General features: G+C 34.4%; 1 protein-coding gene across 1 annotated transcript in view; it reads left to right on the top strand.

Moving 5' to 3' along the window:
* Window positions 1-5,651, top strand: part of LOC105221198 (uncharacterized) — a 31,504-nt gene extending 25,853 nt beyond the window's left edge. The window contains exons 17-18 of the mRNA XM_011197967.3: window positions 616-852; window positions 5,462-5,651. Coding sequence (XP_011196269.1) covers window positions 616-852; window positions 5,462-5,545 — 321 coding nt within the window. The 3' untranslated portion in view covers window positions 5,546-5,651. The remainder of the gene's footprint in view (window positions 1-615; window positions 853-5,461) is intronic.
* Window positions 5,652-14,221: the final 8,570 nt, after the last annotated feature.

Genomic DNA, 14,221 nt, shown 5'->3' with positions numbered 1-14,221 from the left:
TTCTTTGCTTATCTACTTGGAGTATCTCCAAGGTTCTTCTATACGAACTCATCATATTAGTCATATGTAGCCAAGGAAAATACGCAATAAAGTAATGCATGAATAGAGTAAGTGAGATTGTAGCCAAGCACATGAGTATTGCGGGCGAAGGTGCGCCAAAGGACTAAAGTATGCCATTATGCGCTCTAAAGCATTCGGAAGGAAGTGCACTTAGGAAGCCAGTGAATTTCATAATGGTAATCTGCTGCGCAATTTTCCATTTTCCTTGCGAAAACATAAACGGATGTAGACAATCTTGTAAAAAGTAAATATAATAGTAGACGGCTCAAGTGGGTAGAAATACACATATGGTCAAGAGAGGGATCAAATTACAGCAGTCTCCAGGCTTGTATAAGCTTTGAGTTTCTTTATTTATTAGGAGGAAAAGTTTAAAAGTAGGTAGTTTTACGCAGGTGTATGAGGAATACAAAGAAAGGGAAGCGATGCTATCAACAACACAATTTTTATAATTCGCCTGAAGTTATAATATTCGGTTTCGTCCATATTTAACCCTTTCTTACTTCTTTTATAAATCTAAATAATTAATGTTTTGCAATTTTCTTCCAATAATTTCAGCTCGACGCGGACACCCTGAAAATGCAGTACAACTTCAACATCACACTGGATCATCGGAAATTCGGCGAAATGTTCATCGTCTGTGGTCATTTGTATGCGATTGACTCGTGCACGGAGACAAACTCGCATATACGCTACGTCATCGATTTGTATAATGGAAAATTGCTAAATGTCGACCTGCCATTCTCGAATCCGTTCCGCAAGACAACCACTGTGGGATATAATCCACTCACTGTGGTAAGTATGCACAGAAGCCGATGTCGGTTGATTTGCTTGTGTTTCCTGTGTGTATATGTGGGAGTATGATTGATGTCTATACCAATCTTAATTAACATTTGGTGATTAAGTTGACCAACACAAAGAGTGATCCAATGTGATGTTTACTTAAAAATTTTTATTTCATGACATTCTTAGGTTAGTTTTTCTGAAATAACTTGTGACACTAACGCTGTGTGGACTTGGAACAAACTAAATGTTTGAAGAATTAAAAATAATTCTAGTTTCGAGAACGATATTTAATTGTTGAGAAATAGTTTTTGAAAATTTAGCTTTTTCTAAGCTTCTCTATAATTGGTGAAATGCTGTCTATTTTTAGACAAATAGCTTCGAAAATACCATAACAGTAATAAAAGATGAGACCTTGCCTACAATTACTCGCAACAGTGGAGAGTCTCTGATCTGGTAAACTGTGAATTGACTTGCTCATGAACCCGCTCTGTGTACTGGAATTTCATTACGAGTATATACGAGTATGTGTGTGAATTTGGAATTCTCCGCACTGTTGCAGCCGACGGCATTAATGAAATGTGGACGGGCTGGCAACCGATTTCAAGGGAAGCTACGTGCACAAATGTAATGCGAGCGGCATGTGTCGAGCACCTTGCGGATCATGTCATTAGTTTACCTGCTGGAATTTGCCTTCCCATCCGCAATGCTGTTGTGCTCCACTAATTATGGGGTCGATCAAAGTGACACCATAATTCGTTAGTGGGTGATTAAATGTCACGTCACGGCTGTGCCTTTGGCCGTAATTTCAACCTGCTGGCGATACTTGGCACATGTGTTTGTTGTTGACATTGTCCCATTGCCATTGCGTAGCTGAGCTTGTCATGTAATGTAGCATAGGTGTATTCCGGCTACTGCTGCCGTTGGTCAGTAGAGGTTAAAGTGAATATTAATTTATACGTCTACGTACTTAGTTGGACAATTTGATGCGAAGCTTCATGATTTTTAAATGTGAAAGCCCATTTAACGGAATTTACCAGGCATGGCACAGAGCAAGAGAATTAATTGTATAATTTTATGTGCAGGTGAAATAAGTGTTGTGATTGCAGATATATTTTATATCAACCTACGAACACGTCGATCAAGCATTAGCTTAGTTGTTTATTTAATCATATTCCGTTCATACACAAACCTTGGTAGGCATTACATTGTCAAGTAGTCTTTTATAAGCTTTTTTTTTCTAAATATAAGCGATTTTCTTCGTCACGATTTTTCTGTGCTATTACAATAATATTTTAAAGAAAATTTGTTCACTTTGTTTCGCTTGTTTCTTTGTCTTTTAAATGTTACGTATACGCACCGATGGACTTTGCTCCATTTAAATGTTCACTACTACAACCATTCTACCACATTCCGTTATAAGCATACAAGTTATGTATAAATATCTCAATCGTACCTCCGTTCACCATAAAATGTGAATGGCGCCACTGCCTGGCAAGTTGCGATGCTACAATAAATCATTATTTCGCCTTCGAGTATGCTGTTCATTTTGATATGACGAACTACTAGAATAGTGTAAGAGTATATCGTAAAATATATTACGATTGCTCCAAGGCATGTCAACATTCACTGTCGTTATTTTTTAATGTCTTCCTTTCGACAGCCATAATTACTTTGCCTACAAATATGTCCACAAAGCGTAATTATGAATGAAATTACAGAAAGTAATTATGTTAAAGCTCTTTTGAGGCTATACACTGAATGTTCTCAATAATAATTTCTTACTGCTGGATTTCCTTTTATTTGACATGGCAAAGTCTCATCAAAGTTGATCAAATGAAAAAAGAATAGCGATTTTTGTGATACAATGATGGATGCATTCAGTGATAAAAGCAATGCCGCCGACAGTTGTTGTCTTTTCATATTGTATCAATAAAATTAAATTAATTCTTCATATTTGTGTTCGTCCCCAAAGGTAATATTTAGCCAACATCTACTAATTCGATGAAGGTTTAAGCAGAAACAAAAGTTATTTGCCGCTGATTTTGTATCGGCCACAGTAATATTGAGTGTATGTGTAAGTTCGAAAGTTGCATCACTCAATGTCATTGCATTCAACTCATTCAATTTATTTGATAGGCTCTGCCTTTACCACTGATTGATTCTTAATGATGTCGATGATGTCGCATTTGATATCTCTTGTTGCTTTTATTGATTCGAATATACTTTGTCAAATAGGAAACACTAATGATTGATATTTCGGTTGATATTTTGATAAGCAACATGTCTTTCACTTGATATCTGACTGATTGTATTGCCTTAAAAGTAAAAAAAAAATGATTTCTCTTATTCGTACATATTTTATATAAATTCATGTTTGGAATGCCTAATGGTTGCTATTCATAAAAAAATAAATCTATTTATTCTCATCTACAATTCACAGCCAAATTAAAGAGTAAATATTTATCGCCATACAGAAAAGAAGAAATATCTGAATATTTTCCCAAATAGTCCTTCCTTGCATTATCTCATCAAAAATTTCTTAATTAAATGAAGCTGTGTCGGTGGGCTTGTAAATAAACTTTGCTAACGAACCTTTTACAAATGGAAAGCAACATCTGAGAAAAATGAAAATACTAAAATAATATCATTGAACTGATGAAACTGTTGCTGCTACTCCAACACATGCAATCATAAAAGGATAAACTAAGCTTTACCAACATCCTTACAACCTTAGAACTTTAGAGTTTACTAACCCATGTAAGTGATGTGCAAATGCACGAACATATATTATTTGCTTATGAATGTGTGCCATTAAGCTCGCCTGATTATGCTGTTCATCATATATGAATGCAGTAAATATGTGTCTGACTTGAGGAATTATTCTACCGAAATGTATCACCTCAAAGTTTGGCAATTTGAGTTACGGACTTTCGACATACGTTATTTGTGTAGTCCTCTCTCCAGTTCGTTTACTTTTATGCCCGACTTGCTTTATGCTTAATATGTGTGCAAAAGGTTCGAGTGAAAGAGATTTTTATAAAATTATGATACTAAAAGGACACAGCGTACTATGAAAGGCACAATGCCATTTATTATTAAGAATTTTTCTTCTAAATATTCATTAGCATAATTTATACTCTGAGCAGTTCTCTCTTATAGCTCTTTCTTTAAATAACAAAGCGTTAACATCGTCAATATATCGACAAAAACTGAATTTCTTGCGCTTTCGTTCGTTGCTTAAACCTTTTCTGTGCATTTTTAACAATTTTCTCGCCTTTTTACCTGCTGTTGTAGTCATTGCATGTGAAAATATATTAGTCTACCAATTTTACAATTTTATATTCTTATAGCTCTTTCTTTAAATAACAAAGCGTTAACATCGTCAATATATCGACAAAAACTGAATTTCTTGCGCTTTCGTTCGTTGCTTAAACCTTTTCTGTGCATTTTTAACAATTTTCTCGCCTTTTTACCTGCTGTTGTAGTCATTGCATGTGAAAATATATTAGTCTACCAATTTTACAATTTTATTGAATTTTCTGCACTTGCTCCTTACTTACTCACTTCAATGACTTTCCGTATGCAATTTGTGTGCGATTTATTTTCTTCGAATGTATATATATTGCCTTCTTACACTTGTGTGCTATACGAATATGTGTGTTGCTAGCTACATGAAGATGCAAGTAAGTAATTTTGCAGAAAATTTATTTACCGTGCAGCAAATGAAAGGCGAATTGATTTCTTTTGTCATGCAAAATTACGTATACGACGTGTTGTACATTTTGCTGCCTTTGTGCTCTCAGATACATAGGTGTATGAGGTAAATGATTTTAAATTATATATTGTAATCAAGTTACTGCGTATTACGTGCAAGTTGAATTTTTAAGTTTCGAAAAAGTTTTGCATTTCTGGTGATGATTTAGAGAAAATGGCTTAGGTGTTTTGATTCTGTTTTCTTTCATGTATTCTGGATGCAGTTGAGGTGTTAAAAATGTTGAGTAGACAGTATGCTGACAGTACGAAATTCGAAGAACGTATAGTTAATTTATTTTATGGATTCTATCGTATTAAATCGTGAAGCCTCATAAACTATTAAAATTCACGACAGGCGCAGGCATCCTGAACGATGACTACTACTCAGGGAATAAGTAAAGGCACTCCATTCTGGTATCGCAAAGGACCATAACTGGTCTATGCGGGGCCGGCAGGCCTACCAGACCAACCGAACCTAACCTAACCTATCGTATTAAACTAGAAGAGCATTCGAAGAGCCTATAGCAGATTTTTCATCATTAATATTTACTTTCTCTGGCTTTATCTTTGAATTTTCGCAACTCATTTGAAATATTTTTATAATAAGTTGAATCAAACTATATTTTTAGTCCATAACATCTAATTTGCTGACAGGAAAAGAGAAAAAGATAAAAGTTGAAAGTATATAAATATTCAAACTGTTTTAATTTAAAAATATACATAAAAAAATATATCTAAGGGCTTATTCTTATCGATTGTAAGGAAACTTCAAGTATATTAAAATAAGTTTTTCATATTATATACTAAAAAGCACATGCCTTTGCGCTTAGCTCACAACTATTTTTCTTTTATTCTCTATTTTCAGGAATTGTACTCGTGGGACAAAGGAAATGCACTCACATATCCCATACGTTATCGCGAGCCTAGCCTCAACAGTGACCGGACATAAATAAGCGCCACCAAATGAGGCAAGCAACGTACGTCTAATGCAACGCGTCCCCGCTCCACATTGTGCAGATGTGAAAATACTAACGAACGGAACAATACATAACATATATATATAAATATGATATATATTCGTATATAGTGGGATTGGCGCAATGGTTGGTTGCAAGGGAATTAAAATTGTCGCATTAAATATTAAAACATTAAAATGTGTAATTTGTAGGAGATAAATAAATAAAGAGTCACTAGTATATTTGTTTTGTACGACTAACACTAATTGTAAGCTGTAAAATATGCAAAAATAGCGACTAATTCCTAAATCGAGCGATATTAACATTTTTGATTTATCTCTGTAAAGTTTATATGGAAAAGCTGGAAATGTGGGATTAGTAAATTGATAAAATAGCGAAATAGTAAAATAGAGAAACTAGCATTAATAATTAGTAAGTGAATAATATTAAATTATGAATACTAAAAATTTGTGTGTGCAAGTACATATATAGTGATACATAAATGCTGTATTTTTATGTAATAGATTAAAGTGTAGGCAACCACAAAGAATTTATAATAAATTGTATAAAATGAATTTGATTTGTTTTTTAATTGTTCTTGGTGTGGAATGTGGTTGTGGAATGTCGTGGGTCTAATGATGATCCAGCTACTCCTATGAGGTAAGCGATGGTATCGTGCACGTTTTTGTGGTATATTCTACTGACTTTTCTACCCGGTGCTCGGTGCTCGGTCGTGTTGTTTTTAGTACAGTAAACAATTGTAGCATATTTTCATGATTCAGCGCAAAATCGCCTGACAAATATTCAAAATATTTCTGTGGTATTTCGCATATGTTCACCATCGCCAATGCGCCGCATATTCAACAAAATAGCAAACACGAGGCAGCACCTAAAGTTGACAGCATATTTGTTTGTATGGCGCTGCGGTTAGATACTGATTCGATTGCACTGCCGTGGGCATAACAAAACAGTCGCGCTGTGTTTGCTTTCCTGCATTAATATCCTTTAGTTATATTAAATTTGATATTTTGCGCGAAACTCTGCTTGTGTGCTTTGGTGGGCCGGATGAAGGCATGTGATATATAACATTTGCTGGATTGTTTGTTTAGATTTTGGTGAGCAGTGAGCCGAAGGAGGAGCGGATGGATTAACAGAAAAAGTAAAATTAATTTATAGAATTTTTTGTACTTATTTCATTGGATTTGATCGATATAGAAAAAATATATGCGCAGAGCTGGCTTAATTAATTCAACAAAATATATATATCTGCGATTGACCACAAAATTGCGGTAAACATTGTGACAAGCGGTAAACATTGTGAAAGAAAAACAAGCTTATAAAAAATGAAAATTAAATAAATATAAATGAAAGTCTGCATAGTTTTTCATGAAAACCTTATTTGTATGTAACTGTATGTGTGTCGTGCAGCATTATTTGTGGTTATGCCAAAACATTTGGCTCTTCTGTTGCTGTCAACTCTGCGGTTTTGTTCGAGGTTATGTTGTTGGCAGCTCGATTGCTGCTGTACTGCTCCACCAATATTTACTTACTCGCCCGCTTTCCGACTTAAGCAGCTTTAATCACTGTTAGCAGTTGGTTAGCATGCTGCCGTATATGATTAAAAAACTTTTGGAAGCCTTATCCAAGCACATATACATATTCAACTGCAATGTTCTTACGCCTTCATATCCAACAGGAAGCTTTTCAGCTACATTCTCGCCGGTGTGAATTATTAAACTTTGCTGCAGAGCTGCTGAGAGTGGCGAGGCGAGGAGCTGAGCAAAGTTGAAGAAAATAAGCGAGTGAGTGAATTTCATTCCAAAGCAAATAACTTTTTCCAAGTACTCATTTGTGCCGCTTGGGGCAGCAAATAATAAGTTTGTGCTATAAATATATGGTGTTAAGAAGAGTCTAATTATTATGTTACCATGCTTGTGTTTTTGTTTGCGAAGTCTCTCCTCACTTTCTGGATTCTGGATATGCATGATTCTTAGAAATATACTTCTACATCTTTTTTTTGGTTGTGTATAACATCTGAAACTCTGGCTTTAACCGTTTCGTCAGACTACTTCAGGGACCTCAGACCTTCAGAGCTCAGACTTTTAAAACTTTAATTTTATTCAAAAAAGCGAACAACATAAATTCGATATTCTGGAGCATATCCAAAATGGTTAATTAAATTCCACAAATATCTACAATGTACAGTGTGTAATAATATAATATATAATATGAAAATTAAGTATTTATTAATAAATAAGTGATCGAGAATGCTTTGGCAGTGGTTATTAATAAAAATGATTAAATTTCACAGAATGCATTTGAACAAAAATATTTCGGTTTCATAATTACCCTTCACTTTTTTAAACAAAGGCGATTGTGTGAACTCAACATAAGTGATTTTATTGACACTTAGAGTGCTCGAATTATTGCCGCCACAAATGAAACTGACTTTTGCATTGTGTAAATATTTTTTGTTTGAATTCCCAAAAATTATGGAAAATTGTGAATTTATTCATATTATTTGTTACATTATACACTTATGCACATATGCTTTATTGACATTTAATAATTGCAAACAATAAAATGTATATTTCCATTGCAGTGACTCCATTTGACTGGGGCATTTTTGGAATGCGTCCAGTAATGTGCTCAAATGTCGCTCATGTTCAAATGAAGTGCTGATTAAATTTACCAAATATTTCACAATGGATTAATTGTTGGTTTTGTATAAAGTGGGAATTTAATTAAACAAAAATATTTGAAGCTTTTTGTCGAATGTATGCTATTGTTATTTGTTTAAAGATATCGCTTCAACAGAATTTAAATTGAATTAAATTTTGAGTAATTCCCTTTGCATTTAAATTAAATTCGTTTGATTAAAGTTCATATTCCTCAAAAAGCAATGAGTGAGATAAATTTGTAACACGATACAAAAAACATGCAAGTGTTTCGCTATTAGTATTGTAAAAAATATATATCTGTCAGACATCTACCCATTTTTATTCTTTGTTTGACTTTATTTTGTGAAATGCATTGAAACACATCCACCAACCAATAAATAAAGCAATTAAATCAGTGTTGCTTTGATTTGACAGTGTATAAGAGACACATATTTTAAACATTTTTTATGCCTTTCATTGTCAGCCACATTGTCTTCGCATAAAATTTGGCAGCTAACGATATTTAAAATTCATATTTATTTTAATTCATCGCTTTGGAAGCTGCTACGTGCGAATTTTGACACTAACATTGCCACTTTGTCGGTGGGCGGACCGTAAATCGTGAGAATTCTGATATTTTATTGCATGCTACAAAAAAGAAAAACACGCATGCAATAATATTAAATAATGCGAAGTGACAAAATATTTATATAAGGTAACATTTGTACAAATTTGTACTATTCCAGTGGTGAATCATACGTAGTAACACGCTTTGTGGCCACAAAAGCATGTGAAATTACGCAACACATGTATGAAAAATGACTATAAAGCATAATAAATGTAACTAAAGAAAGCTACCGTAAAATGAAATTCTTCTTGTTTAATATAATTGAGAAATGTGCACATGTCACATTTTTTAAAGCAGGAATGTTATTAAATGTGCAATTCCTGGCTTCTTGCTGTCTTTGTGTTGCTGCCACTTTGTGATGAAATAAATGTAATTAAGTTTAAAATCATCTGCTGAAACATCAATTAAAAAACGAGAATTTAAGGTAAAATAAAATCTATCTGATGCAATTGGTTATCGTTATATTTGAAATTTAAATAAAAGTAGTTGGCATTCCAGAATGCCGAAATTTCGGGATCCCGAAAATCTTACCGTAAACTTACATTTCAATATCTTCGCACTAACATGGAAATAACTCCATAGAAAGCCTTTAAATAAATCATACTGATTCTAACCTATTGATACCGTAATTCAATGCTATTGACCTCTGGCCAAAATGTAAAGAAACCCCTGTCAGAGGTCCTCGACCAAAATGTAAACAAACCCCAAAACAAGTTGGTGCGTGAATAACCCCAAGAAAATATTATAATTTTCGTTCTGTATTTTGCTGAATATCTCGTTTAATTTGTGAAATAAATGTTTTCATGTAGTGGCATTGAAAACACAAAGAAATTGATGAAATCGTCAGAGGCATAGTAGAGTACTTATTCCGTCAAGGTATGGAAAGCTACTTACCAACATCAGTTCTTCGCTTCCAATATGCGTTGCATTGCAATAAATATTAATTTCGTTTTACCATTTCCACTATACCCTTCTTTCGCAACTCGTACCCACCATCTTTCTGCGAGACAATTGTTTCCTCGTTTTATTGCTGCATTATTTCGCATTTTTGCTCTTAAAATTTCATTTTCCATTTCAATTTCGCATATTGCAAAATGAAGATTGCCATAAAATGCAACTGTAAAGTTAATAATAAACCGCAGCGTTATGAGAGCGTCCAGCTTTTTGAGGCGGCAATCAAGTTGCGTCGAAGCTGCAGCATTGCGCTAGTTTCATTTAGCTTAGTAATAAAAACAGTTTTCTGCGTAGAAAGCGGGAAGTTATGCATTGAGGGAGTGTCCGTTTTCTCCCCACTCTCTGCGGGTATTCATAAAATAAGTGCTGTGGCCATGGTTTTCGCTAGACAATAGGAATATGTAGTTTATTTCTGATTTTTATGGCACAAGCACTGCTTTATCTAGTTTCTACTTCACATATTGCAAGTTTATGGATTCATATAGTTTAGGGGAAAGGAGCATTCTTTAAGTGCCCATCACAGAAATGATAAATATGTTGGGATATAACAAAATAAATATATTTCATATAAACTTTACATACTAACAAAAATTTGGAAATCTACAATATTATTTAATACGGGATAAAGTGCAAATCATAATGAGCGGAGCATCAGCTGGCATCAGTTTTTGTTTTAATTGCTTTCAAACTTTTCCTTGAGTGCATTGCTCTCGCCTGTTGATTCTGGTGGAACTGCATGATTCGTGATTCCTCTGCAATAATTGCAAGAGTTGCCCACTTTAACTAAAATTTAAATTTTATTATATTATTCAATGCATCGGTGGAGCATAAGCAACAACAAACATAAATGCACCTTTCTGCAAATATATGTATATAGATGGGAGAAGTTAAATAGAAGTGTGGCAAAGCTGAAAAGGCAAAAATCAAAGTCAAAAAGTTCTGTAGCACTCACCAACAAACTGAACTGTGTGTGTATCGTAAGTACTTTTGTTTTTGTTTCCATGTCTACATTCGCACCTTCATAAATGCTTTTGCTGGCCATTGAAAGAACTTTCTACTAATTAATACTGCAATTAGTAATTTGCGTTGCACATAAATTGATTATTCACGGAAATGGAAATGGGAGAAATTTTCTAGACAGCATTGAATGACTTTTTCTATTTGTTCTATATTTTTTCCATACATTTAGTTATTTCTGTGATTGTTGTTTATCATGTGCATATTTCAAATGCACAGTAATAGTGTGACCTTACAAATGAGAGAATAATAATTGTGTAGAACATTGTTCGCTAATTCGCTCTTCAACAATTTGCTTTGGAGGTAAGAGATCATATAATTTGAAATAAAGGCCTTTAAATATACTATGGACTCTTAGGCATCCTTTCATTTAACTTGAATGTGGGATTAAAAATGACTTTCAATTAAAGCAAGGCTCTGGCTTACGATTTAACTTAAATTCAGATAGAGCTAAGGCAACATTATCTAAACGGCAGTTGGATGGCTGAACAGATATTTATGAAAGTTTCTTCGTTTTTAGAAAGGAAATTTTAAAACGTATTCTCTTTCTTAATCAAATATTTCTTTATTTACTGAAAAATGGACAGAAGTACAAATCTAATGCTATTCTACGAATTATTCTTATCCATATCATATTGATATGGTAGCTGATATTGCGTTTATTGTGTGTTTTGGTAATTTCTGTTGAATGAAACTAAACAGAAATTCTCAAAATTCATGAAAACAATAATCATTTTACTGTTTTTGACAGGCAATTTGCGTGTTTCTTTACCTTAATAATTTCAGTTGAAATATTCGGGGAAGCCTTTCTATATTCTACTACTTTTACATTTTATTGGACACATTGTACCGTTAAATATTTTTCAACGAATTAATTATAAATCAATTTAAAGTTTGTTGAAAAGCTTTTTACCGCTTCCCAATTCATTTGCAGTGGCAAAGATAAGAAATCGCGCACACAAAAGAGGCATGAAAATGGAAAAGTTTGTTGCGCACTTAATTTTTCTTTTCCCTGTCAACCAAACCAACACAAAAACTGGTGGATATATATATAAATATATCCCACTGGGTGTCTTTCACTTGCAGCATCCAGAATTTATGATAATAATTTGTTACGAGGCCTTAAGCAGCCACTGCAAATGAATGAGACAGACAGACACTGCAACGAACAAAGTAACAAAAGCGTAAGGAGACACTAAAAAGCGCAGCATGTCGCAGGCTCTATTTAGCGTGCTCTCTCGGCCAAGTTTTCATGCAACAGCTACTGTGTACTTTTTCTTGTTGGATTTTTTGTTGTCACCCGTTCATGGTCACAATTTTGCAGTTCGCTTTATGTGTTTCCTTTCTTTTAATTTTTTTAGCAATGGAAAGACTTTCTTGACGCCTATCTATGAGCAAGCCACAATAGTGAAATGCCGTGAAGAGCTCTCCAAAGTTTGTAAGAACGAGTGCTGAGGAGCACTTGATGGTGCTGCAAGATAGGCGGATGCGTCAAGTACATGCCATGCTGAGTTGGGTCAAGTAAACTTTAGAACTTTACGACGTGGATGACCACTGAGTGTCATTGGCACTGCTGCATGAGCACTTCGGAATGAAAGCAACGAAATTTAAAGCGGTCGAAAATGTGGGATTAGTGTATAAACTTGAAAATGTTCTTGTTTTTTATTCATTAAACTTCATGGCATAAAAGTGTCTACAAATACACGTAGAAACGAGCGAGAAACACTGTAAATACCTGCGTACAATAGATTTGAGCCTCAAGCGCTGGTTGTTAAAGCTTTATTCATTGTTTAAACTTCTTTTCTTTTTATACATAATAAAGCGTGTATGTTGTTGCAAAAATAAATTATTATGCTTATCTGCCGTTTAGGTATTTTTAGGCACAAATTGTTTGCCTTTTGGCATACCCATAGTATTTGTGTTGTTGGGCGCATCTTTTACCTTCATTGCCTTTGAACTGTATAAATGTCCGTTTCGCTGGCTTCTCCATTATTTAATAATAAGTAATTCGTATTCATAGCCCCTCCATCTACTCTGTAGACATCACATTAGGCTCATGGGGTGCATGTGTTTCACATTCCTTTATTGGCGTAATTTTTGGCGTTTACACACTGGTCTCTTGCTGGCTCACGGTCGGTCGGCCAATGAATATTTTAGCCATAAGGTGTTGCCATAAAAACAACTTTTTTAATAACGACTTAATGAGCACCGCAGGCCCGAATTACTGGTTAGGCGGCTTATTCTTCGCACTTTTCGGTATTTTTACGAAACGCTCACTTCGCTGTGGTGCCCTCATTGAATTTTGGTATTTGCAGTCATAAAATTTTCACCTTTGATTGCTGACCGCTCAACTTTGTTGTGTGTTTTTCCGCCCATTTTTATAATGAGCGTAGCCCAGCTCGCGGCAATAAGCAATATTTTATTTAAAAAGTTTTTCGAAACAACATTATAAACACGTCGGTGCAACATAATTAGCTACATGAAGATAAGACCTTGTACAAAGTGTAAACTTTTGCAATATTTAAGCAACACGATAAGGAGCTCATGGTAAACAAATACATACAAACATACAGCTCGAACATTGCATACCTCCTTGCACATATATGTGTACAAAGTTCATGCCCTGAAGTGCACTTATGCTTATGGAAGTTAATTAGAACTTTTCGTTGTGCGAAATGGAGGCAAATTTAGTTTTGTTTGTGTAACGCCTAAAAGTATACTTTATATATGAAGCACGTGTGTTTGCCATGCAATATAATGCAAAAGCAAATGTTCCCTATATTAATAGTAAATTGTTCTTGTATTTTCGATTCGAAAAACTGGTACAACGAATTCAATCTTGGCCGACGCTCGCTCAAAGACGAATTCCGTGAAGGTCGTCCAAAAACAGCCGTTGTGCCAGAAAACATCGATGCCGTACGTGAACTGATAATGCAAGACCGTCATGTAACATACCATCAGATTGAGGCATGCCTATGTATTTCTCCCACCATCATACATTCGATATTGCATGAACACCTGGCCGTAAAAAAGGTTTGTTCTCGTTGGATCCCACACAATTTGACAATCGCTCAAAAAAAGGCTCAAAAAAAGGCTAAAAAAAAAATGCTTCGAAAATTGGTTTGAGCGCATGCAAAAGTGTATAAATCTTGATGGAGAATATTTTGAAAAACAATAAAACCATTTTCGTTGATAAATATTCCTATTTTCATTATTAGGCCAGAAATAAATATAGCAGCCCTCGTATGTGTATATGTGAATGTGAAGGAATGATGTGTATGTATGAGATGCTCGCAGCAGATAATTTATGCGCCAATTTCCCTATGCATCTTCATTAAGTTATTACTTTTGCTTGCTTTAGTTTTGTTATAAATAAAGAAGTACATATTAACTGAGTTATGTTAAGAGTG

This window comes from Zeugodacus cucurbitae, chromosome 6, assembly GCF_028554725.1.
Source record: "Zeugodacus cucurbitae isolate PBARC_wt_2022May chromosome 6, idZeuCucr1.2, whole genome shotgun sequence".
Lineage (NCBI taxonomy): Eukaryota > Metazoa > Arthropoda > Insecta > Diptera > Tephritidae > Zeugodacus > Zeugodacus cucurbitae.
This window is presented reverse-complemented; position numbering and strand designations above follow the sequence as displayed.